The sequence below is a fragment of the Triplophysa rosa genome, linkage group LG12, assembly GCF_024868665.1.
Source record: "Triplophysa rosa linkage group LG12, Trosa_1v2, whole genome shotgun sequence".
Lineage (NCBI taxonomy): Eukaryota > Metazoa > Chordata > Actinopteri > Cypriniformes > Nemacheilidae > Triplophysa > Triplophysa rosa.
In genome coordinates, this window is record NC_079901.1 from 18455360 (window position 1) to 18482884 (window position 27525).

The 27525-nt window shown below is 38.5% G+C and overlaps 2 protein-coding genes across 2 annotated transcripts; both read left to right on the forward strand.

Moving 5' to 3' along the window:
* The first annotated feature begins 321 nt into the window (after positions 1 to 321).
* wee1 (WEE1 G2 checkpoint kinase) lies at positions 322 to 5303 on the forward strand. Its single transcript, XM_057348060.1, has 10 exons — positions 322 to 1370; positions 1865 to 2070; positions 2381 to 2447; positions 2562 to 2734; positions 2835 to 3103; positions 3213 to 3305; positions 3407 to 3492; positions 3587 to 3757; positions 3875 to 4020; positions 4247 to 5303. Exons 1-10 carry the CDS (start codon positions 900 to 902, stop codon positions 4401 to 4403), a joined length of 1839 nt encoding a protein of 612 aa, XP_057204043.1. The 5' UTR covers positions 322 to 899; the 3' UTR covers positions 4404 to 5303.
* A 192-nt stretch (positions 5304 to 5495) lies between these two features.
* On the forward strand, positions 5496 to 21624 carry swap70b (switching B cell complex subunit SWAP70b). Its single transcript, XM_057348706.1, has 12 exons — positions 5496 to 5637; positions 6265 to 6405; positions 11615 to 11788; positions 12570 to 12797; positions 13469 to 13615; positions 13711 to 13819; positions 14692 to 14873; positions 17954 to 18061; positions 18517 to 18683; positions 20056 to 20254; positions 20391 to 20487; positions 20642 to 21624. The coding sequence occupies exons 1-12, from the start codon at positions 5542 to 5544 to the stop codon at positions 20758 to 20760; spliced, it is 1767 nt and encodes a 588-aa protein (XP_057204689.1). The 5' UTR covers positions 5496 to 5541; the 3' UTR covers positions 20761 to 21624.
* The last annotated feature ends 5901 nt before the right edge of the window (positions 21625 to 27525 follow it).

Below are 27525 nucleotides of genomic sequence, written 5' to 3' on the forward strand. Positions count from 1 at the left end.
TAAATGTTTAATGTAATCAGATTTACTTAATTTAACGTGTTCCTCCGTCACCAAAAACGAATAACAATGTGCCATTCCGACGCCCATTTTCAGTAATCCGGCCTCTGATCAATTGAAAGGATGAAACGATGGATTACATGGATGAAACGATGGATTACATAGATGAAAGAAAGAAATTCGCGCCAAATTGAAGTCACAGTCAGTCACCAGTTTTGGAGGAGGAGCTTGTGACGTAGCACACAGGGGACCGCCTTTCTTTTAAACTTTGAAAGTCTGCGTTCATTGGTACAAAATACGTCACATGACCAACGGTCGCGGGAAGATTTTGACCACGCTTGTAGGTGGGAGGAGTAGCTCGTCATTCAAACTACTTTTGTAAACATTATTGTCTTGAACGATACTAATTTAGGTGCTTTGACATGTTTTGAGAGGTTTATCTTACGCGTCGGAGTGACACATTACAGTTTAAGCAACTGTAAGGTTTTATTTTTTGTTTATTTCTGAGATACAAGTGGGGAGTTTTTGGAGCAGCCATTTTCTTCATCGATACTTACAACGTCGCCGTGGAAGCTGGTTCACGTCTAACTTCGTTATCAGGGTCTGTAATTTACGAGTTTAAACTTAACTTGTGCGGACTTGTCACGGGGATATCAGTTAACAGGTATACATTTATAGAGGATATTTTGCTCAGGTAACATATATCGGGACGTTTCCCACGTGAAATAATTGGAAATCCCTTCTCTGCTCTGCGTTCCGTTTGAACTGCACGATCGATATTAGATATGTTTATCTAAAATACAGTCTCTGCCTGATTTGCCAGCCGTTTGGGCTGATTTTTTTTCTTTTTTTACACAACTGTGTACATTTTATCCTACTTTTACGGAACTTTTGCTGGCAAGATGAGTTTCAGCGTACGGAGGCACGGCAAGTCTCCCACTCTTAAACCTGTTCGCCAAAAGCTACAGTTTGCCGCTAGCGATGGCGAAGAGGACAGCATAGAAGACGCGAACAACAGCACCGGAGCCGAATCTGGCTTTACGGAGCTAGATTCTCCCGTCTCCGTGCGGCGCAGCAGCGTGGACAAGAGACCGGAGGACCTGGGCAGCAGCCCCCTTAGCCGAACCAGAGAAGACGACGAGTCATGGGACGAAGAAGGATTCGGCTCACCATCTCGCTTAAAACCAACTTTTTACATGAGAGGCTCCCCATCGCCACGGAAAGGTCCCCAGTCCTACGACAGTTCACCCGAGAGGGGATATATTCACGATGACATGGACGGATCGAGCTCCCCTGTCCCGGACTGTCCTGATACACCACCCCACAAAACTTTCCGAAAACTCCGTCTGTTTGATACCCCTCATACCCCAAAGGTTTGTAATAATTCTGTTAACTTTAGCACAATCGACCACAAAGTTATTTCTCACTAAGCACAAGTACAACACAGATATGGCAAACTTGCTATAATAGGGAGTACGTTTTCAGGTTTAAAATGTAATTATACATTTTCCCAACTGTTTTCTTTGCCACGTAACGTTAGTCGTCAGATATTTGAAAGTAAATAATTAAAATCTTAAAAGGCAGCCTCGCCTTTCTCCCAGGTTGATGACTTCACCTCGTGACCCACATATTGAACTAACTGTGCCAAGTTGCGTAACAACACCGATGAATCAGTCTATTGACACAAGCAACTATTAAAACGCGTGCAATGTAAAAATCTGTTAACTGTGTCCGTTTTGAATGTTTTTACTTTAATTCGAGTTTGTTAAAATCAGCCTGGGTCCTTGTGATAAAAATCACAATTCCGCCATATTCTGTTTTGTTATTCACGTTATCTGATCTTATGTATGTTTTCCCAAATATACAGAGCTTATTGTCGAAAGCCAGGACGATGGCATCCACGAACAGGAGAGTCGCCCTGTTCAAGAATGTGGATTCCACCAGTAAAGCCTGTCTGGACAGTAGACGAAACCAGACACCTCTAGTAAACATCAACCCCTTCACCCCGGACTCCATCCTCGTGCAGTCATCAACACTACAAAGAAACAACAGGAAACGATCACACTGGAATGAGTATGTTTGTGCATTATAGATAGTAATACGTTATAATAATAAGTTAACATCATAAATAACGTCCTGGCTGCTTTAATAAGAGCTTAACAACATTGAAACGTTATGCCTATGTCGCACAGGTATGGTACAGGTTGCAGGACTGTTCGTTAAATACGTTTACTTAATATGCACCTAGACAAAAAGTTGGCGAGGAACCAAAACCTCGTGTTACCACCCTATGTGCGCCATGTGCTTCGTCAGACCTCTCTACTGCCCCTAGTGTTTATTATTCTGTTTGCATCCTCGCTAAGAAACGGCTTGCCTTTTTTAGCTCTTGTGGTGAGGACATGGAAGCAAGTGATGCAGAGATTGAGGACGAGCTCATTCCGCCATCAAAGGTAACGTTTAATACATTTATATTTGTTAGTTAAATTATTTATTTTAATATGTAGAATTTTAGTTAGTAATATCATTTTCTTTTCAAATAAAACATGCCTGATAATTCCCAACAGAGGATCACGATGATGGAGAATAACATGATGTCCAGATATGCATCCGAGTTCCATGAGCTGGAGAAGATTGGCTCTGGAGAGTTTGGGTCTGTTTTCAAATGTGTCAAGAGGTTGGACGGCTGTATTTACGCAATCAAACGTTCCAAAAAGCCGCTGGCAGGCTCTGTGGATGAGTAAGTGAAATTTTGACCTTTTATGTATCCTGTGTATTTTGATGTCATTAACTAAATGAAAGTTCTGACTAACCTTTACTTATGAATTGTCTCCTAACAGGCAGAATGCACTTCGTGAGGTATACGCACATGCAGTTCTTGGACAGCACCCCCATGTCGTGAGGTATTATTCTGCTTGGGCAGAAGATGACCACATGCTGATTCAGAATGAGTACTGTAATGGTGGAACCCTGTCTGATGTCATCGCCGAGAACAATAGACGCATGCACATCCTGTCCGAGATTGAGCTGAAGGATCTGCTGCTTCAAGTCTCTCGTGGACTTAAGTACATTCACTCTACAGCACTTGTTCACATGGATATCAAGCCAAGTACGTATTTACTTCTTACAGCCTCTTAAAATGTAAATTATTTTATAACATTTTTGTATTTAAGTCTTCCTGTAAAAGTTGTTTTAATAAGTTTGGCAATCTCTTTCAGGCAATATATTCATTTCACGCAAACCTGCTGCTAGTTTAGAGGAACTTGAAGATGAAGAAGATGGACCCACCACAAGTGTGGTGTACAAAATAGGTAAAATATGGAATCTGTATACTCTGATGATAACCTGCATAATAAAGGCATTAAAGGGACAAGGTTTTAAATATTCCTTTTTTTGTTTGTTTGTTTTTTAGGTGACCTAGGTCATGTTACAAGAGTTACCAATCCCCAAGTTGAAGAAGGTGACAGTAGATACCTGGCAAATGAAGTGCTTCAGGAGGTAAACACCATTCTATTTTTCTTATTATTTTTCATATCTATTTTTATGATGGTGTTTTTGTGCTATTTGCTAATTTTACTGCTCCTGCTCACAGGACTACAGTAACCTGAAAAAGGCAGATATATTTGCTCTAGCCCTGACAGTGATCAGTGCCTCTGGAGCAGAGCCCCTTCCCTCTAATGGGGAAAAGTGGCACAAAATCCGACAGGGTATCCTGCCCCATATCCCACAAGTACTCTCTCAAGAATTTCTAAGCTTGTTAAAGGTAAGTTCCTAAGTCTTTATTGCTCTGTTATCAAAATAATTTATAAAGTGAATTTTATAAAAGGATTTATTTTAGTTCTGGCTTTGAATTGAGGATTAAATTTTATCTTCCTTACAGCTTATGATCCATCCTGATCCAACTCGACGACCCTCAACGTCTGACCTTGTGAGGCATCCTGTTCTGCTGACTGCTTCCAGAATGCGTGCTGACCAGCTGCGTGTTGAGCTCAATGCTGAGAGGTTCAAGAATGCACTTCTGCAAAAGTACGTGGTTTTACGTAATGTAGTGGTCAAAGTACTTGATCTAAGCCAAGGATGTTTGGAGCACTCAAAAATATCTGCCATTAAATACAGTATACGTGTTCATGTCCGCTGTTATTTATTTCTAATTGCTTAAAAAATTCCAAATGCTATCCTTAAAAACATCAGTTCCTAAGCAATGAAGTTATTTTGTCTGTGCCTTGAATGAATCATTCTTTTTTTTTTTTAGGGAGCTAAAGAAAGCTCAGATGGCAAAGGTTGCAGCAGAGGAGAGGGTTCTGACCACAGACCGAGTTCTTACACGTTCTACAGTCCAATCCAGCTCCAGAACGTCTCGGCTCATCGGAAAAAAGATGAACCGCTCCCTTAGCCTCACCATTTACTAACTGAACTCCAGATAAAAGACTGCATGCGTGACCAGAAAGGATAACCAAGTTTGTCCTGTGACTTATAGTGCTTATACTGTTGGTACAAGTACCATGGGGTGAACTGAAGGTTGCATTAGTTTGTATTGGCGATAAATTTGCCTCTGTGTACATAATGCAGATTTGCCTTACCAATTAGGTTTGCCCTTTCAAAATGTAGAGACATTTGCCTTATGATTGACGCATTTTGAACATAGTTCCAACTTCCTAATCTTTGCTTTAGTTTCTGTTGGAAAGGGTCAACATGGTCTCCCTGCACTTGCTTCTGAAGATGCAGGCTTTACCAAATGGGAGATATGTGTCCCAGATGCAGCCCTGATATGTGAATGTACCCGATCAAAGATTTGTGCACCTTACTGCCTGTGAAATGCCTGTTGGGCTGTGGATGTTGGGGCCTGAGTTAGATTGCCATTAAAATGAGCACTTTGGAGGCAATGGCAACCTTGCCACAGAAAGCCCGCTGCTATTAATGTTCGTATGTATCCAGTTAGGTTTGTAAGATTTTTGCCTTTTTTAAATGCCCAAAATCATTTTCTACCATCCAAACAAGCTAAATTTTGTGTCATTTGCAAATCTCAGCCTCTCATTTCTTGCTTTGTTCAACCCTGACAGTTATTTAATTTCACCATGTTACAAATGCATGTGAAACTGGAAGATGGCTTCTATGTACATGTCATAAATCTCCAACCCTCTTTGTAGCATTAAACAATCCTTATCCTGTTCATTGGATGTCTTTAGTTAATAATGTATAATTTTTGATTTATGTTACTTCTCCATTAGCAAAGGTACTGTCAGTTTCTGGTCCCGTTAATCCACGAAACCTTCATTTTGTCTGTAAATATGTTCTTTTAATAAAATTTTCACCTTAATTTAACACGTCTCCTTACAGGAAACTTTAAGAGCGTTTACAACTTTGTATGATGTTATACGTTCCTCGGAAGTCCTTGAGTAGTGTGTCACGAAGCACCCGCTCGACGCTAAGTGGTGCTCGAAGATCGCGCACTAGTTCTGAGGTCACGTGACCGTTCTATTGTAAAACTTCATGAGAAAATAGTGCACATGAAGCGCGTCGACAGTCAGCAATCCGGTAGCTGTAAATATGGGACTCCGAGACGAACTCCTTAAGGCAATTTGGCATGCATTTACAGCATTGGATGTGGATAAAAGTGGGAAAGTGTCTAAATCACAGTTGAAGGTTTGTTCTTGCGGTTAAATTAACTTGTTCTTATAAATGTGGGCACCGGGATGTAAGAGAGTTTCAATAAATCAGGACAGGACTTTTATAACGTTAAGACGTGGAAATTACAAGTTTCAACCCTTAAGTGACCTTACTTTTTTGAGTTGTGTTTTACGGGCGAGTTATGTGTTAATATTAACCGCAACCTGCAAAATATTTGGCCTGTTTGTTTTAAACTTTCTTAGTAGACTATTAAATAAATTCCCGAAGGTTTCAAAAGGTTCACTAACGTTGACCTTGTTAAAGACCTCTCTATACATTTATCCAGTAGAAAGATTTATCCAGAGAGAATGAATTTTGTTTTGTGTGCCAAGGTTTTCTTCCTACAAAATTGGTAATTAATGACAAAGAACAGGTGAGAAATACTTTCAATCAATTTTATTTTTATAGCACTTTTATAATTTGCATTGCATTAAAGCAGCTATACAAGAAAACCAAAACCAAGAAAACAAAGTGAGTTAAACACACGAAATTAAGATCTAAAAAGTCTAGATATTATCTTTAGAACATGCAGACAAAAAGCTAAAGTGCTGATGAAATTTGATTTAATACTGTCCTTCATAATCTTCTATTGGTATATTTTAGGTACTTTCCCATAACCTCTGCACGGTGATGAAGATCCCTCATGATCCTGTAGCACTAGAGGAACACTTTAGAGATGATGATGAAGGTCCGGTTTCCAATCAGGGATACATGCCCTACCTGAACAGATTCATTCTGGATAAGGTGAGCATCTTTGTCCAAGCATAGCTTTCATGTGGTTGTGGGTCAGCGCTGGGTAAACAATGATCTTGGGAGAAATGTAGATACAGGTAGACCTTTATTGGTCTTTGTATGACGCTGTGTTTATTAATTCCATACTTCTTCATAAAGTCTACACACCATTGTTTAGACAATGTTTTGAGACTCTGTGGTTTTATATTGTGAACAAGCCATTCATTTGAAATGCCGAAAGTTGTTTTTAGCTGTTCATTCTTTGAATATTTAAAGGTCATTGCTGTTATCATTTTGTATTTAAACTGAAGCATTTATCTAAGATTCGTGTTAGATAAAGGTATGAAAAGTTTCCAAGCATGTGAATTTGCGAGTGTTCCGTTTTTAAAGACAGATGATGTTGAAAGCAAAGAAGAATTGCTTTCTTTGTGATTTCTCATTTTCTTGTGCAAAAGGAAATCGAGGAGGGAAGAAACGGTTTCGTAATGTACCACAAACCACTGCATCTATTGGTGGCGTTACGGAAAAAATAATAAGTTGTAGCTGGAATTGCTGGCATTTTTACTCTGTAATACTTCAAATTACTAGAATGGAAAGACATGTTATACCTTTAGCCTATTTAACATGTGTCTGAGCACTTATTGTCTAACACTTTTCAAAAAGATTTACATTACTACCCACTACATCACGTTTTGTACGTTTGCATGGTTGTGTGACGGATCAACATGCACTCCACCCTGCGAAGAGACCCGCCTTTCCCCTTTCCCTACACTCCATTCTGACTCTGGGCCAAGTTATTTAACTTGTGGTCAGTGGGAGAAAACAAGTTCCAGTGCTTTACTTGGGTATGTCAGTATGGGTGTGGAAAAACTAAGCACACACCCATTTTTAATGAGGTTTGTCTTGAAACAGACTTTATTGCACTTTGCACTGTCCTGACATCACTCTTTAATAAACTTATCTTAATTGTGTGTGCTTGTTCTCACAAGCCACATCCAGCCACTCTGTGTCTCTTTAGTTTGAGCTTCGAACAATGAATGAATGAAAACAGACAGACAAGACTATATGATGCGATTCGGGGGTGTAAATTATGCGCCTAAATCTTACTTATCCTTTCAGTCATTTTGATTCCAGGAATGCATTGTTTTAAAGTATGTCAAATGAGGAACAAAGCACTAGACCAAAATAGAGTGACAGTATCAAAACTGGCTGGTGCAGTGTGACCCACTTCTTCCTAACATGTGTTGTGGTTATGCTCTACATTGATGTTGCAGACTGTTTACCAGCTTCATTTTATTATCAATAGCTTGTTCGAATAACATCTAGTAATCATAGGCAGGGTTTTTCCTGGCTCAAAATGAGGCGGAGCCATCCTGATCTTGCGCACACACACACGCACGCACGCACGCACGCACGCACGCACGCACGCACGCACACACACACACACGCACACACACGCACACACACGCACACACACACACGCGCACACACGCACAGGCCTACTGTACCTTTAAGTGGCTTAACCAAAGTGACTTTGACATTAAAAGTTCTAAAAAAATTAAATAAAAATTACAATTATTATATAAAACATTACTTTTATTCAACAAACATAACTTTTCTGTTTTCAGCTTTTCAGCCCACAATTGTCATTATATCGGAAGTCACTAAACACAATCGCGACCAGGCATTGTGTAATATATGTAATAACTACAGTCAACTCGGTATGAAAACAGCGCATAGCATGTACATATACATAACGACAACATTAGCCTAATAACGACTGAACAAAATAATCTGCTACTTTTTACCACAACACGTTTAGTGTGGTTGTTTAGTCTTTATTTACAAGCACTAACGTTACACACATTCATGACGAGACACGAAAACATGCTAGCTATCGACACTGGCAACCATATATTATCTCTCAGCTACCTTATGCTTATAAAGTGCGAACTGGTGTTGCGTCAATGACACAGACTAATAACAAATACGTTCAAAAGTACAGGACAGTAACAAAAAATGTACAAACACATACAAATCCAGGAGCCGGACCGCTAGGTCTGCATCCATTTTGCAACCCGTTGCCTCTTGCTGCTCACGCCACCCAGTGTAAGCCCGTCCGATATTGATTCGTGACCGGCCTCGTGTCTGATCACTCTCTCGCTTTTTTTTCTTTGCTTCCGACAAAACCCTTTCGTCTTACTGTTAGCTCTGCTGTTGGCTAACTTCTCCCAGGCTACGAGTAAAACGTGACTTATGCCGTAAAGCAGGGGATAGGCGGGGCTTGTACCGGTCCGAACACCAAAGTTACAAGTGCAATTTCAGCCGATAGGAGGCTGCTCAGGTAGCAACGGCAGTAAAATTCGTCCAGTTAAAAGTTGACCTACCACTAAAATAATTTTAGAGACATTATTTTAAGGTCAAAAAGTTGCTCGTTGTCGCTTTAAAGGAACAGTTCACCCCAAAATGAAATTGTCTTCATTTACTCACTCTCAAGTTGTTCTGTCAGGGTTGGCAATGAGGACCCATGTGCAGACAGCGAAGTGTGAATCACAAAAAGACTTTAATACAAAAAACCAACACAAATCAAACACCCACGACGGGGTAGACAAAAAGCAGAGCAGGACTATAACTACATATAAAACATAAACCAAAACTTCCCACGTGGGGGACAAAACAGGCGGACGAAATAACCAATAGAACTATATAAAACTGAGACAGGACTTACCCTAGATAAACACAAGACTGCGCAAGAGCAATATATCAGACTACTTACTAGAGCGTAAGACACATAACAATACAAAACGAACCAGCACAAGACAGCAAACACCAGGGCATTATATAGGGCATGACATGACAAGATGAGGCAGAATCATGACATGTTCTAAATCTGTATACATTTCATTGTTTTGATACACAGAGAAAGATGTTTGGACAAATGCTTGTAACCAAACAGTTCTTGGCAACCATTGACTACCATAGTAGGAAAAATGACTTTATATATTTATTTTAAAAGAAGCTATTTTGAAGAATGTACTGTATGTAAGCAAATCATTCTGGGTCACTTTTGACTACCATTGTAATTTTTTCTACTATGGTAGTCAGTGGTGGCCAAGTACTGTTTGGTTACAACAAGCATTCTTTCAAATAACTTTCTCTGTATTCATCGATTTGGAACAACGATATTTATACCCCTTTATTGTAAAAATGTCTGAATGTCTGAATTCACCCTCATAATTATAGTTTTTGCTGCAATGCTATGATATATCTTTATATTATATGTCTTTGTTGAATACTTGATTTTGATTGGTCACAATCTGACTACTAAACTGCGTAAAATGATTGACTATTGTCACAGGCAACTGTAGTCCTACATAGCTGTGCTATTAACTACTTTTCTCACATAATGAAATAATTCAACTCAAAACATTATCTGACCATTTATTAGTTTTGTTTTTTAATGGTTGTTTAATAAGTGGAATAATGTGAAATTAGCCAAACCTTTATACATAATAAATAGATTTTACCATGTAAACAAATTCTTTATTGAAGACATATTTACGTAGCCGAGATCAAGATGCTTAGAATTCTGTGTAATACCGCATAATATCCAGTATAGATTATGCGGCTTTGACCCAACTCAGCCCATAATGTCAAAATGCAAATCTGATGCGGCACTGGTTGTATGTAAATGAAATGCAGAATTAAAAGAGCTTAAAACTTAGATAGATTATATGTTATAATTCAATTTCACGCATAAGCAGGGCCCAGGGTGCGAGGGGATGGCATCACCCTTGTTAAAAAAATGACAAAAAGCATCCCCTCTGTAAAACCACCACCCCCGCTTTACCATCTTACTTCTAATTAAATTTGAATTACTATAATATACATTTTATAATGCAAATCGTCTGTAAATCGTCAAATGTTTGACCACACCATCCCCCTTAAAATGTTTTTCCAATTCGACCACTTGTGATTTTCACTTGATTCGATTTATTCAATTTTCATAACTTTATATTTGAAACATTTATCTGATATGTATGCAAATGTGTAAATACATCTAGATGCAGCCTCTTTTATGATGTGAATTTGGAATATAAAACATAATACACAATATCACACAAAGAACTGATTGCAGTATATACAAGCAGTCAGAATCCATACAGTCTAGCTAGCTCATGCCAAATGTTTCCTACCCTATAACACAAGACTTCTGCGTCCTCGCACTCACAGAAACTATAAAGCAGTTATTCAGAGGCATTATAAAGTCTATTTATGAATGTGACGGAGCCCGAGCACCATTGAATACAAATGAACAGCTTCATCTGGTGTAGAACAGAGGCTCTACTGGTCACTCAGGTCTCCACAAGGCCCCTATTGTGAGTCTCCAGGAAAAAGCCTGGGCACGATGAGAGTGTGTGAGTGAGAGATGAAATCTGCCACACACACTTGTGAAGCTGCCGTTTCAAAACAAACATGCTTACACCACTGTGGCCGAGACTGTTTTACATGCTTGCGTGGCTGAATTACAGTTGCACGGGAGTTGTCTTTTTGTTTCAAACATTCAGACAGAGGACTATAAATGGTGTAGGGCTGTGATAGGTCACGGTCGCAGCTCAGTTTCTTGTGGTTTGGTTTTGATGAGTATGTAACGAGTGACTCTTAATAGCATTCGATAATGTGCTAACAACCGCATTTATTAATGTTATAAGGTCAGTGTGTTCATATAAAGTAATTACTGTAATAAATGGCAGAGGACAAAAATGAGTTTTGTTTAGGGAGTGATTTGCCCTGTACCTATTTGGATCTTCCTTTGTTTACGGCAGACCGACAAACCTTCAGTGCTTTATCATTTAAAAATGTCCTTATGAATAGCTAACTAACATGTACTAACTTGGTCATCGTATTTAACCAGGTTTGGTTGATGTTTTACAGATTAGGTTTGCCGTTCAGCTTTGCAGTTTCCCATCAGAATGTTTAGCACTAGTCAGATGAGCACTGGAAGCTAAATTGTGCCCAGAATGCTCCTAAAGGTATCCATGGGAACTCTAGTTGAGTACTGCCGGAAAAATGTCTTATTTGTAGTGTTGTGTGTGCCTTGAATAGGTTTCGGCCTTTCCTGCTCTTGTAAACAACATTTGGAATGCTGTGTTCTGTAATTCAGATTCAGTGATCTTCCTGGTAGTATTATTTATTGATGATGGTGACATTTTTCTTGCAGGTGCAGGACAACTTTGACCGAATGGACTTTAACAAGATGTGCTGGACTCTCTGTGCCAGAAAAAACCTCAACAGAAACCACCTGCTTATCTCAGATGATGATGCATTCAAGATCTGGTGCATTTTTAACTTCCTCTCTGAAGAAAAATATCCTTTGGTTATGGTCACCGAAGAGGTGAGAAGAATTTTGTTTAGGGACCGCACCCTTTTAAACCCTCTCATGCATACATTTGTGACAAGCTAGGTCAGGATTCTTTTGTGTGTGGTTTATTGCTCTGAGGGAGTGTAAAACAAGATTTGAATTGTTACACAATTTTTTCAAATAAATGTTAAGATGTCCACTTAAAGGGACAGTATAACCCAATAATTAAAATTCTGTCATCATTTACTCACCCTCGAGTTATTTTTGACATTTCTGAAAGTTACAGTGAGCAGTTTAGTCACATGGCAGGGGTTCAGAAAGAAAGCCCCTGTGTTTTTTAGTTAGCGTTTGTAGCTCCAGAGATACTGAAAGTCAGATTTTGTTGATTCATTATAGACATGGACAAAATTGTTATTAAACCAATAGATATACAATATTTACAGTATATTTAATATACAACAATATTGCTGTAAAACAAAGACAATAACCTTCCTCAAATGTTTTTGATTTATCGTGTTTAATTTCCTATTTCTAATTTCCTATGACATGTTAATCTATAATAAATAGTCTTCTTTTTTTGAAACTTCTGTTTTACACCCAAAGGTCTGTCATTCTTTTTGGTTCTGTTTGTGATCAGTATCTTAAAAGGGAAGTTCCCAGCCTGCTCTGTGTTGATATAACTAGGATCTGGTTTTAAGCTGTGGTATTCTTTTGTGGTATTCTCAAGAACAACATGAGTTTTTTTTCCTGTTTACACCACATGCGATTGACATATTAATGTGACATATTAATGTGTTTATGTCCTCTCCCTTAGATCGAGTACTTTCTTCGTAAGCTTACAGAAGCCATGGGTGGCAGCTGGATTGAGGAAAAGTTTGAAGAATATAAGATGCAGTTGATCACCAGACAGCAGTGTCTGAGCGTGTGGGAAATGATCGAACTGGTGGGAATGGGTCACTTTAGTAAAGGCATGGACCGCCAGACCCTCTCCATGGGCATCACTGAAGTTTTCCAGGAACTTATTCTGGATATGCTCAAACAGGTAAGAGGAGTATGTCTCCAAAGTAATATATACTGTGTACTGTATTTATACTCGTCCTTGAATGAATGGTAAAAATCAAGTGTGACATACAGTAAGTAGTGTCTCAGTGTTGCCAAACCTGTTACAATATCAGTCCTCATGCTCGGCCAAAGTAGGTCAAACCTGGAATGTTAATATCGTATTAAAAATGTATGCAGTTTGGCTGTTGTATGCGATATAACCTTGAAATGCAATTACTTGCAGATGTGTCACCAGTGATATAACCTGCTTTTCCATGTCTCTGTGGATTTTTGGGATCCGACAGCAGAATAAATAAAACACACTGGCATTGTTGTTGTTTTCTGCTTAGACTGTGAATGAGAGAGAGGTTGGTGCCAAGGCCAGCTGACAGACAGGAACAGATATACAGATTAACTAGTCGTAGGAAACCAATGCTTGAATAGGATGTAATACTCACATGGTGTGAAATGTCCACTTAACCCAAACAGGCTAATGCAGCTTACAAAAACAACTTGTGAGTCAGCATGGAGTATCCAAAGATTTTAAACTGCTTGTGTACGTCTGACACAGAATGACTCTTAGATAATTTGAGAGTTGCTTCCGTTTGCTGGGCCCATCAGCAGTGCTTTCTGTATGAATGAGTCAACATGTGTTCCTGTCACCTGTTACAGGGCTACATGATGAAGAAAGGTCACAAAAGGAAGAACTGGACAGAACGATGGTTCCTCTTGAAGCCCAACCGAATTTCATATTATGTTAGTGAAGATCTTACAGAGAAAAAGGGGGATATTCTGCTAGATGGAAACTGTTGTGTAGAGGTAAGATCTGAGTTGCATCATTATAAAAATGTGGTGAAACAACATCAGTCTTGTTTACGTTTTCTTTTCTGATGACCTCACACATTCTTCTGCAGTCTTTACCAGATAAGGAAGGGAAAAAGTGCCTTTTCTACGTCAAGTGCTCAGACAAAAGCTTTGAGATCAGCGCCTCAGATAAGAAGAAAAAGCAGGAGTGGATTCAAGGTGGGATGTGACTTATTCACATTATACATTCTGATGCAGTTTCTACTGCCAAAAAACACAAACACAACCATTGCAATGCACTTGAATGAATGTTGGTTGCCGTGAGCTTTCAGACCTTTAGACCTAAAGGTTTATGATTTAATGCTTCAGTATGTATTGTTTTAGTGTGAATTTCTTACAAAAAAGTTAAAATAAAACCTCAAAAAGGTTGAAAAGATTTTTAAATAAATAAGTTGTACTGGATAGAGAAGGAAAATAAGCTAAAAAAGAAAAGAAGATCAAATATAAGTTAAAGGGATAGTTCACCCAAAAATGAAAATTCAGTCATAATTCACTTACTTTCTAATTGTTCCAAATCTGTATACATTTCTTGGTTTGGTTGAACACAGAGAAATATATTTGGATCAAATGCTTGAAACCAAACAGTTCTGGACCCCATTGATTACCATAGAAGGAAAAATTACAATGGTAGTCAAAAGTGCCCCATAATTGTTTACTTTCCTACATTCTTCAAAATATATTATTTTGTGTTTAACAGAACAAAAAAATTATAAAGTATTTTTTTCTACTATGGTAGTCAATGGAGTCCAAGAACTGTTTGGTTACAAGCATTCTTCCAAATATCTTTCTCTATGTTAATCAGAACAAAGAAATTTATACAGACTTGCAACATTAACAAATTATTTTTGGGTGAACTATGACTTTAAATAGTTTGAATCCTTTCATAATCTTGGTGACTTTTTCTCTAAAACTGTGACAATACATAATGAGTAGATGTATCCAAATGTTTAACTGCTACTTATTTTTGTTACTGTATGTTATTAACCCTAACCTATATTTATATAGAAGTTTATCATTTTTAACCCACTCAGCTATTCAGACATGTATCACGCTGCTGAGGGTCGGCCGTCCAGCTCCACACCACGAGTCACGGCAGAAACGGCGAGAGATGCGGGAGAAGCAACAGGTCGAGCAGGAAGAGCTTGAACTGAGAATGAGAGAGCTGCAGACAGCCAATGAGAACAAACAGAGAGAGCTGGAGGCCTTGAGAAAGGTCTGTAATATTCTACAACAACAGCAGCTGACCTTCCACTCCCACTGTGTTTCACACTCCAGTTCTATCACTTATATGTCTTAATATACAGTGCCTTCCACTATTATTGGCACCCTTGGTAAATATGAGCAAAGAAGGCTGTAAAAATAAATCTGCATTGTTTCTCCTTTTGATCTTTTATTCAAAAAATCTACAATATTCCAAGTTTAAAGTAAAACAATTTGAAGTGGATTTTTTTTCTATAATACACCGTGGTCACAATTTGTATTCAAAACTTTCTGCAACCTCAATCTGCATGAAAAACAACTCTGAGTCTTTTCTTTTATGTCTGACGAGGTTTGAGAATATATGGCAAGTCATCCGAGTCCATTACTTCATACAGAATATTTTAAGATCCTTCAAATGTTGGTGCTCTCTTATATTAAAATCATCCCACTCATTTTCTATAGTGTTCAGATCAGGGAACTGGGATGGCAGGATCTTGATTTTGCGTTCAGTAACACATTTTTTGTTGATTATGATGATTATTTTGAACCAGTGTGCTGATGGAAGATCTAACCACGACCAATTATAATATTAGATGAGTGTAATGTTATGTTATACATAACTTTTATTGCAGTGTGCCACGTATGTCATTGACTTTGCAGGACCCACAAACGTTCTTTATAAATTGTATACATGTCTAATATATTAAATGTATATGCACCCACAAACGCTCAAAGCCAACGCGCATAGTGGGGCAGCAGGCAGCGAGCGTGCACTAAGCACACAGTGGGTAAAAGCACCAACAGCCAACGCTGGGAGTGAGCGCAAACAGTGGAGGCAGCAGGCAAAAACGCAGGCAGTGAGCGCACACATCCCGGGCAGCTGCCTAAGATTGAGGCGATATGAGTTTAGCTATGCTGCAGCAACAAACGATCAACCCATGTAGTCTTGTGGGCGTGGTCGCAATTTGAAAATTTTAAATCCTTTTTATTGCAATGTAAGAAGTTCCACTCTCCAAAACAGCATGTTTGGAGTTTGATTGGATAATAAGAACAAATAACTGGCCATTGTGGCCAAAGTGCTCCGTTTGATTTTTCTGAGATCTTCTACTCTTCCCTGTCGAACCCGGAAGCTAACCTTACCCACTGAACCATTTCTGAATTTGAATTTCTGCGTTTTGAATTTTTCTATATTAAATTGAAGAAATTTCATATTAAATATTCATATTAAAATATTAAAAATCAAATTCAGAACTATATTGAATGTCAGGAAATATTCGATTTTGTTCAATTACACTTATCTAAAATTCAGATTTACAAAATTCAAATTCAGAACTATATTGAATGTCAGGAAATATTCGATTTTGTGCAATTACACTTATCTAAAATTCAGATTTACAAAATTCAAATTCAGATTGTTTTGTCAGATTTCTGGCTCCATATTCTCCAGGAACCCATGGTGGTTCTTTGTAATGTCTACGACATGAATTTAGGTTTCACTGAAACTACCAGCGTTGCTTTCAAGTACCACCCCCCCCATTCATGACCTGTGAAGAAAGTGGCTTTATCCTAATGGCCAGTGCAGAAAGTTGAAATCAGATTAGCTGAAGTGTGTTGTTTCACACCCTGGAATGGGTAAAGAGGTATTGCGGGTTGTAATGTAGGGGGTTGAGTGTTTTCAGGACTGTTGGCTTCTTGTGTAACCCCTCTTAACCTTTCTTTCTCACATTTCTCATATCCCGATAATCTTTTCCGGTTGACTGTTTTAATATTGTTAAATTAGGGTTTAGCCAGATTTAAACTGAATGAGTTTTGTGATCAGTCAGTGGATTTAAATCTGTAAAGTAAGCATTGCTGTTTCAGATTTAACACAATGGCTGACCTAACAACACTTTTAATGTTGAGCAAATGGAATTTTAAGAAATTCTAAATATCTACAGTTTGAAAGACTTCTTTAACAGAGGAAATACACTCTGCAGTGTATTTCTGTGGTATTAAAGGAATAGTTTACATTCAAAATGAAAATTCTGTCATCATTTACTCACCCTGTTGTCATTTTAAACCTGTGTGATTTTCTTTCTTCTGAAGAACGAAAAAGAAGATATTTTGAAAAATGTCAGTAACCAAAAACCAACGGTTTTCTGTTACCAACATTTTTCGAAACATCTTTTGTGTTCTGCAGAAGAAAGAAAGTCATACAGGTTTGAAACGAAAAGAGGGCGTGTAAATAATGACAGATTTTTTTATGATATCCCATATTAAACTCCAAACCCTGTCATCTGGTAAACAGTAAATAACCCACACGCACACAAAACAACATTCTGTTAAACAAGCCGAATAACCAGTCTGATACAGTACAGTGTTAACTGAGAATAATAATTTGATTTATAGTGTTCACAAGTTCCCATTGTCTAAACCGATAGTGTCTGAACTGTTGTTTGAACGGAGAACAGTCCTCCATTGATGTTTCAGTGCCTCTCCCCCCGTCCTCTAATACAGAGTGGGACAATAGGTGCCTGGTGAGCGAGCCAGTGAGGGTCATTCTAAACCCTGAGGAGTCCATGCTGAAACAATACCTACCCTGTCACTCAGCTTGGCCACCTGGGATCTCACACTGACCTGCAATGATAGCCTTGCAATTTACAGGGGCCGTCATCTGACCACGAGCAAATAGAAGTGATTGATAGGTGAGAATGTGGTCAGCTGTGTTAATAGAGAATATGGTTCGTTTATGTTAGCATTAGATGTATAAATTCACATTTGTATTGTGACAGTTTACAACAGGACTGTTTCTTATTGTAGTATCAAAAACAACAGAAGGAAGACAAGTTGTGACTTTTTTTGCAAACAGTGTGATGGATGAGTCTGTGGTTTATATGCGTTGCGTTGAGTTTGAGAAGGGGCCCTGATTGGCTGGATGCCTCTGATGCGTGTGGGTTTGACACAGTTTTACTGACCCTATTCCAGATTGACCACTTGAATCATGGTGGCACTACGGAGTGTGCAAAAGTGATCTGACGCCTTCTTTAAAAAACATTATACTGTTCAACATTAAGTATTAATTTAATGTTTTCAAATCCATTTTGTGTTGGACAGAAACTGGAGGAGGCTGCAGCCAACGCCGCAGAAGAGGAGCGCAGACGTCTGCAGACCCAGAACGAGCTGCAGGATCTATACAGTGTAGAAATGGAGAAAGAGAAAATGGTACTTGTTTGCTTTTCATCAGGGCTGGGTGGCTATTTTAGCTGTTGGGTTATGTGGCCATCTAGATGACTTCTAAATCGACCTATTGGTAACGGTACAGGAAGTACGCTTCAAAACAAGTTCCGCTTTCTACTGTACTACACACAATGGGACGCATTCGCTTACAGTTATGCACAGAAAATAGTTCACACACACAAATTTGATGCCAGATTCACATGTCGACATGTTTGCACACACAGAGATATCAATGTTTAGTGCTCACATTAATAGATAAACGTGAGTGCGTAGTGACACCATCTCAACAATATAATTCATGGTCTTTTTTTTGTGATCAGTTTCTTTTGCTGCTTAACAATTTTGTTTAAGGTCAATTGTATAATAGTTTGTGGTTGCATGGTTTGTATTGAATTCTAGGGCCCAGTCAATGTCCTTTAATTTGTGTGTGCGTGTTACAGGTTCGCCAGCAAATGGAAGAACAGGTGGCGCAAAAGTCAAGCGAGTTAGAGCAATACCTGCAACGTGTGCGTGAACTAGAAACCATGTACAACAGCCTAGAGGAAGCCCTTGAAGAGGAAAGACAAGCCAGACAGGATGAGGAAACCGTCAGAAAACTTCAAGCCAGGTACACTAACACATATTCATTTATATTGTACATTATCTTAAAGGTGCAGTTTGCAACTTTTTTGCAGTAAAATATCCAATAACCACTAGGCCAGTGTTACATATTTTGTTCAGTTGAGTACTTACAATATCTCAAATGTTTCCAACTATTTGTAAATTGTGTGAAAATTGCCATTTTAACCAGTGATAAGGACCGTGTCTGGCAGTCACCTGTCAATGCGTCATATCCACGTTACCAAAGACACTAGACTATTAATAATAATACTGATAAAAAAACGAATTCACAAAATATGGATATACGAGGTTTCAGAAGGACAGCAGCGATATTTACCTTTGCGTGATTGAAGTTAAATGATGTCAAACGGACATGACCTTTGAAATTAGACTTGACAGCTCAACATAAAAATGTAAGCTCACCATTGTGAATCAACACTGATATTTTTACGTACATCAATGCACAATAACTTAATTTCAAATAGAACAAAAACATGCACCTGGGAGGCTGGAATAGAGATTCACAGAGTTATCAGGGAAATAGCACACAGTGCAAACAACATCGTCTGTAATACAGTGGCCACATCCATTGTATACAGATTACATAAAATGTCTTTCTCTTCCAAGGCATGATGCAGGATGATTGACATCTATAGTTGTGTTCTGATCCGCTCAGAAGTGGGAATGTAACATATTATTATGTTTATAAAACCATAGACTTGTGACTGAGGCATGAGGAAACCTTCAGAATAGAGTAGGTCATGTTACACCTAGAATCAAGACATTCCACATATGGCTATCTGTTTCCTTTTTATGTGGAAAGTGTGAGTAACGTCACAAACACACAGGGATGTCAGATAGTTAGTTGAAGTCTGCAGTTCCTGTTCCCTGTCTCACCCCACATAAACAGTTCTCTTCCTGTGTTAGTGCTGACCCATCGCCAGCTCATCACTTTACCCAAAAAACGATACTCAAAAAGACAATGACACATTGATGGTGACTGATAACCAGTGTGAAATTCCTCCGGGTCGTTTATTTACCATGTGGCTTACGCATGCAGTTTGGCAGCTTTTAAAGTAAAAATGCTTACTTAACTCTTTTTTTACGTTTTAGGTTAAATGTTGGTTTGTACACCCTAAAAATGTTCTAACTTAAAAGTTACTTAACATATTCTCATTTTTTATTTGCACTGTACTTCATAACAGTGTTATCTCATCACCCCATAAACAGACTTGTCTGTGACATTATAGAATTGAGCCAGCCAACATAATTTCCACTCCCTCACATAACATTCGTTTTCTCTCTTTACCTTGTTTAATACAAGGTACAAAAAAAAAGAAAATCGAATGGCATGACAAATGTTCATCTGTGTGCTGCAGGCTGTTGGAAGAGGAGGTATCTAAGCGTGCAGAGCTGGAGCAGATACACCTGTATCAACAGCAGACCATTTCTCAGACACAAGCGGAGAAGCAGGAGCTGGAACGAGAAAGGTTGGCAAAAGAAAGCGCGCTGCAGGCCGCCATGCAGCAGTTGCAGCAGCTTGAATCTGACAGACATGGTGCACTGGAGCAATATGAGGTAAGAGACAGACACAAGCAGCAGGATAGTGTTTAGTGATTCTGTGTAGACTGCCACCCAGTGGCCGAATTGTGTAATGCAACCACTTTTTTGTCACCTCCAGTGGTAAACTTCTATTCTTTGTTTACCTCAACAGGAGGTGATGAAGAAACTTGAAGATGCTGCCAATAATACAAAGAGCTGGAAAGACAAGTTGGCCCAACACGAGGGGCTCATACGACTCATTCAGCCAGGTGACCTTATGTGCCCTTTTCTATCATTTTTTTACAGCTACACTGTCGTTTCATGCTTTCCTTAAGAATTTCAAGACAATAAAACAACCCATTCTTTCTTAGAATAATCTTCTAGACTGATATTAATTTGGTGTTTTTGTACGTTTGTCTTTAGGCCCTAAAGTCCCTCAGAAAATCACAAATTGGGGACCTGCGTCATTCACAGAGACAGAACTGAGTCTGAGAGAGAAAGACTGGCAGGAAAAGAAAAGCCGGTCTGCTCCCACCCAATAGTGCACATCAAGTGTCCTGTTAACACATTGTTGCAGTAGATAGAATCACTAGTGAAATGTGTACACAGCATTTGCGAGGTTAGTCTTTAAACACACTAAAAACAAAACTGTAGGTAGGCCTATACATGACTTTACATAGGGTGAAGTGAAGTCTGGCCTGATCAAAAGATATCGCATCTCCTACCATTCCAGTCTGTACTGTAACATTCCAGTGTCATTTTGCCATGGCATTGAAGTGATTTTATACATTTGACGTTTTTGTAAGATGTTTTACATTGTGTGAACGTGTTCATTTAGGTGCATTTTCACCAAAGTAATGGCAGATGTTTTTGTACCCATAGTTCATGAGATTTTAATGATGATTTAAACTTTATTAATGTCAAACGTACAAAATAAGTTAATAAATAACCAAGTATTACAATTACAATATATTTTAAACCTGTCCATTATGTCAGCCATTGACTTAAATTAACATTTTCAGCAGTTTTAAAAAGTATCAATACATTTCACATTCATTTTTTAAAAGTTGAATACACTGCACAAAATGGACTAATGAAACACATTTATATATATATATAATTTATGTCATTTTTTACTTTATACAGAACATTGACATCTTTGTAATTGTTTTATCGGTTGTTACCTTACTTTAAAATTAAGTTTCTCATTCAGAGAGACACAATTGCAGTATTAACTAATACTATTAATGTAAATGAAGTTATTAACAAATTGTGTTTTAACAAAACTGTGTATCTGTCTGTTCCTGAAAATTTTCAGTCATGAACAACATTGTACCAAATTGCTGTTTTCTTGAAACTAATGCCCAGATTTAAGACTGCATCGTGCATGATTCAATAAAAAGGCATTATATCATACTTGTAATTCTTTCATTTTGTAAATTAATTCAAACCTCTCTCCTGCCTGTAGCACAAATCTATCACTGTCGAGTAATTCTATTCAGCACAAAGGTGCCAGACAATGGCTTTATGAGTCACTGGCCACTAGGGGTCTCCAAAACACCAAACAAATCATTGATTCGTATTTTTTTTCATTAAAGAAGAAACACATTTACAGGTCCATGACAGATTTCAATATTTAAATATCTTATTAGGCCTATTATTATGAATATGAACTATAGATTTGTTTGCTTGTGACTAATAATTGTCTTAATTTAAAATACCTTGAAGCCTAATGACATATGGCCAACAATGCAAATGATGCACAAAGCTTATTCATTGAATATTTAAAGACATTTTAAGCCAATCTCTAAAGATATGATAGACAACACATGTTATTAGTTTTTGTGGTTTCTGAAAGTCAATGTGAGGTGCAGAACTGTACTTTGATACAATTCTTTGAACTGGAGTGTGCATAAATGTGTTCCTGATCAAGCGTGACACGAGGCTATTAAAAGGTTGACCACCTCTCAGTCCTCTGAGGATATGATAATTGGATTCCTGATACACGCATAGTTTCCATAAACTATTTCTGTCTATAAATGATTGAAAATTGCTCGTAGACTAAATAGCCAACACGCAAATTTAGTTCTGAACTGGTGGAGTAAAGCAACATTTTTATATCTCAATCGGGAAGGACATTTTTCAATTAACATGATTTGCTCTGTAACTCGTGGAGAGTTTGAAATATATGAAGATTTAAACTGTGATTGATTCATAGCTGTAAACAGAATATTTTCCACCTGTAAAATTTTAGGATATATGTTAAATTGTTTTCCACATTTTTCATGTACATTTTTTTGTCTTTTTCTGTAATCTTATAGTTTTTGACCGTATTTAATAAATAAATAAACTGTAAAAAAAGAAATATTTCCCGTTTTTCTTGTAAAATTATTTTTCGGTTTTTCGGTTTTTGACTGTATTTAAAAAAGACATTAAAAAATCTGTAAAAAAAACAGTTTTCTGTAATATCTGTAAAAGAATAGGCCCTAACTGAAAAATTCTGTAAAATTAAAGAATAAAATACATTTGTCTTTGTAACACCGTGTCTACACCGGACGCGACCGGAGCGACACGACAAAAGACATTAAAACGCATTAGAACCCATTATGATTTTACATTTTGTCCACATGGACGCGGCGGTGGCGCTACGACAAACCCATTAAGAACAAGCAGGTTGTCATGTCGCATGTAAAAATTTGAAATGAAAATAATATCTCTACGAAATATTAAGGTATTTTCATTAGAGTCTTGTGTTTGCTGTTAGTGTTTTAAGGTGCGCAAACCTTGCATCTTGTCTCCATACGATTTGTAGGCTAGCCTACATGTCCTGCAATATTCATCATGCAAGTTCCGAATACCAAAAACTATGGACCGAACACACTGCTGTAGTCTCTTACTTCACGTTCATCTTATTAAATAGGCTACACTTCAGCGAGGTATAAGCTTATTTCTAAATAGGCCTACGTGTAAATCTTTTTATTTTTTTGTTTATAATAATATTAACAATACAGTTGAATAAACTTCTTTTTAAGTGAGCACCTGATATGGCGTTAGAAGTTGGACAAAACTATGTGAGCGTGTAAACACAGCGCGCAAGCAGATTACAGCGGGCACACTGAAAACGCTCGCGCGTAAAATGTAAACCTGTAGAGATATGGCCTAATCGATTTCCGTCCCTGCACGGACCTCACTTCTGACCGCTTCACACTTGGAACAGATTTGAGTTGAAATGTCTTTTCAATGACCTTCAAAAACAATTACCTATTTAAAAATAATTGAGGAAATATCTGCATACTACGCGAGTGACGGAGAGCAAGAAACAGGCTTGGGAAAATGTGCAATCCAGATGCACGTTCATGCCGAGCTGCTGGCGTCTCTTTACGCAACGAGATAGAGGCCACAAAGCGCTGCAGATGCGCCCCGCTCCCCAGCAGCGCCTGCATCCCATCATTCCTCTTTCAAACTTCCTTGAATCCATCAGCTCCGGTTTGGGGCCTTTTGCACAAGCGCAACATTCCAGAGAAATGATGTGAAACAGAAATACATCAAATTCCTGATCTGGAATACATCGTCGGGTTATGCCTGTCTGTGGCCCCTCCGTAGATACTGTAAAAAGGGGCTCTGGGGTGTCCGCAAAGAGGCGTTTTACATCTGCGCCCTGAAAGAAGCTGCTCGCACCTCTGGAGAACCGTATGTTCACGTTCATTCTTTGAGTCGTTGGAATGTGTCAGTGTTATAAAAACGTCACAGCCATCCATGGAATCGATTAGTTACATGTAGATAGCCATCGATCGCCTGGAGGATCTGATCCATAAAAAGTGTTTTTCTGAAAAATTATAGAAATTTAGGCCAAAGTGTTACTAAGAGTGCAATATAAAATAACCGGGGTCTCATTTGAGCTCCAAGATCATCACATGCATGGCATTGGACCAACCTGCTATTTCTGATGACATTTTTGGCAAGGTCCAGTCTGAACAAACTGTGACTGCCCCAAACCTCCCACCTACGCAACATCAGCTCTTCCTGTAGTCCATAATGGTTAGCTTCCATATACACTGGAATAAAGGGTTATTCCTTTGTGCCGTGTTTAGATGCTTGGATTATTTTCCATGAAAACATGTACACATCATATTTCACCATAAACTCAATTACAAACGAATTTACACTACAGTAATAAAAATGTGCGTAATAAACTATACATTTTTATGATACATTATGAGACAGTTTTCGTGGGATTCCAAAGGCATCATGCAAGAATTTAAAACTGATCAAGAACATTTGTAATATTTAACAAAACGGTAATCTACTTTTTTGCTTGGTGCAAAATGCACCGAATGTGCTCAGTAATGATTGGATACTGTAACAAAATCAATGCTGTAATTTCCTTACTGATTTTAAGCCCCCTTTCTGAGGAACCCTGAATAATTTTAATACAAACGGGTGGATCATTTTCACAGGAAAACCAGAGGGATATTTAAAACTCCCTCTCAATTGTTCTGTCTGGATATAAATATGCTCGGTGGCTACCTTGACCTTTGCAAAGCAGTTTAAATAGAAAGGACAGTCAAGCAACAGACAAAACGAATTTCACAACGACTGAAAAAAGTCTACGCCACAACTCTGATTTATTCCTTTCATTCTCTCTCGTCCTATGTGAGCCTGGCGTGAGTTGGGCAAAGCAGACTTGTGGATCTGTTTGGAATGGTGGATGTGCCAATAGGTAGGAGGGATTTTTTTTAGCTCCAGTCCATCCTCATCCATGTATCTCCTCCTCTTTTTAAAGGAATGTGAGCAAATGAGCAAATGAGCAAATATAAAACATGAGTGCCTCAACAAAAAATGCGAACCACTCCCCATGGATCTAACCCCTTCCCTGCCAACTCTTCACAATCTGTGTCTCCTTATAATTCCTCTGGCCTGGTCCGATTCTGAAATCTGGAGTTCAACCAATATATTGTTTTCCAGCATATTTTTGCAAGAATTTACACTGAACGTCTGAAAATAGTATGAACAGACAGAGGGACTTACAAAGGGTTCAGAGGTTTCTTGTGGTCACTTATATTTAGACACAGTAGAAGACAAAATTGTGGTAAATCAATGCAGACTTGAATATATTGAGTCTCTTTGGAATAGTCTTCAGTTTAGGCTCTGATGCCACATTTCAAGACATATACAATGGTTATGTAATCTGGCCCACTTTCAACCGTGGCACAGGTAGTTACTGTACATACCAGAGAATAAATCACATCTGGCACCCGTCTGATGATGAAAAACACTTGTTAAACGCTGTCTAAACATTGGCAGACCTGGTGACCATGGTGGGTTTGAAAACACTTACATGAAAGACTTACAGTCTTAAGTCTGTTATCTGTACAGAAGCACAGCTTGTTATTTTTGGGTCAGTTTTAATGACTGCAAACAGTATCCAACATGTCCGGAGACTGGAGTTTTAAATCATGAGCCAATATCTGGAACATGTCCAGTGTGAAGAATTTGGACTGCCTGTCGCTCGTATTTGGGGACACATGGAAAAGAGTTTTGCTCTCTGGACAATTCATTAAAAATGAAAGTAGCATAAAATGAAATTGTACAGATGTAGAATTATAAATTTATGTTTAGATAAAAGAGAAAACATATTATTTTTTTGCTGCTGGGATCAGTCAAGCATGCATGCTTTGTGATTGTCCAACAACATACACAATTCTTGAAATAAAAACCATGTTGTTTTTCTCAAACGGTTTTTGGCAATTTAAAGACGTTTTAACAGACATGAAGCTAAATAATAACTACACTCTTAAAAATAAAGGTGCTTAAAAGGTTCTTCACAGCGATGCCATAGAAGAACCATTTTTGGCTCCACAAAGAACCATCTTTTTCTTACTTTTTTATAATCTGAAGAACGTTGTTTCGCCACAAAGAACCTTTTGTGAAACAGAAAGGTTCTACGGATGTTAAAGGTTCTTTATGGAACCAAAAGGTTCTTCTATGGCAGTGGTTCCCAAACTGGGGTACGCCAGGTGACGGAGGGGGTACGTGAATAAAATCCTGAAATCTACTGTTTACTTAATTATAACGCACCTGACAATCAACCAGTCATGTTTTTTTCACAAGCTAAATATAAAGACGTGCTCCCTCTAGTGTACACACAGCAAAATAGTAGTCACGTAGTGCCATAAAAGGTCAAATTCATGACATCCAATCAAAAAATATGCGTCCACTCATGCGTAAGCGCACGTCCTTAACGTACCGCATGTAATTCGACTGCACGCGGCTTGGAACGAAGCAACAACTGCTTGTTAAATTAAAATGGATAAGTGGTTGCAAAGATTTAGGCCCGCAGCCACAGAAAGAAAATCGAGTCCCAGCAGCTCGGATGATCCACAGTCCTCTGACCACACCCCGGGTCCCTCCAACAGCACTTCGGCTGCAGGTGTAAATCAACCACCCGCTCCGGTTGACACCGACACAAATAGCGATGCATCGGAGACTATACAGCGTCAACTCAGGTTCAGCAGTTCACAGAAAGACGATCAAAAAGGCGTAAATATGATGAGAAATACATTTCATATGGATTTACTTACATTGGCAGTGACGAAAATCCCAAACCACAGTGCGTTATATCTGCAAAAGTACTCTCTCATAACTGCATGAAGCCAGCGTTTTTGCGCAGGCATTTAGAAACAAAGCATGCGACTTTGAAAAATAAACCGCGAGAGTTTTTCGAACGACAGTTAAGACAACTCGAGAGTAGTAAGGCCCTTAGAACAGCGTCAGAAAACCTTAATAAGAAAGGACTGGAAGCATCCTACATGGTGAGTTACAGAGTGGCTAAAATGGGCAAATCCCATACTATTGTGGAGAACTTAATTCTTCCGGCTGCAGCTGATATTGCGGGTATTGTGCTTGGGGAAAAAGCCAAAAAAAAAAATACAGAAGATGCCGTCGTCAGACAACACAGTTTCACTTCGCATCGCTGATATGGCAGAAGACGTTTTAAAACAGCTATATTGCTTCGCATAAAATCCAGCGAATTCTACGCTTTACAAATCGATGAATCAACGGATGTAGCTGGTTTGGCTCAGCTGCTGGCATATGTCCGGTATATTTATGATGGTTCAGTTATGGAAGAGATACTTTTTTGCAAACCGTTGGAAGGCAGAGCAACTGGAGAAAAGATTTTCAAAGTTTTAGATGGCTTTGTAACATCACATGGACTTCAGTGGACAAATTGTGTGGGCATTTGTACTGATGGAGCGAAAGCCATGACAGGCAGGCTGAGTGGACTGGTAACACGTGTGCAAGCAGTT

Bases quoted from the DNA above. Each gene is read 5' to 3' on its own strand.
- wee1 (XM_057348060.1), top strand. From the start codon at position 900: ATGAGTTTCAGCGTACGGAGGCACGGCAAGTCTCCCACTCTTAAACCT. The intron at 2,448-2,561 runs GTAACGTTTAAT...AATTCCCAACAG, and splicing joins AGCTCATTCCGCCATCAAAG to AGGATCACGATGATGGAGAA. The intron at 3,104-3,212 runs GTACGTATTTAC...AATCTCTTTCAG, and splicing joins TCACATGGATATCAAGCCAA to GCAATATATTCATTTCACGC.
- swap70b (XM_057348706.1), top strand. From the start codon at position 5,542: ATGGGACTCCGAGACGAACTCCTTAAGGCAATTTGGCATGCATTTACA. The intron at 13,820-14,691 runs GTGGGATGTGAC...TAACCCACTCAG, and splicing joins AAAGCAGGAGTGGATTCAAG to CTATTCAGACATGTATCACG. The intron at 18,684-20,055 runs GTACACTAACAC...TGTGTGCTGCAG, and splicing joins GTCAGAAAACTTCAAGCCAG to GCTGTTGGAAGAGGAGGTAT.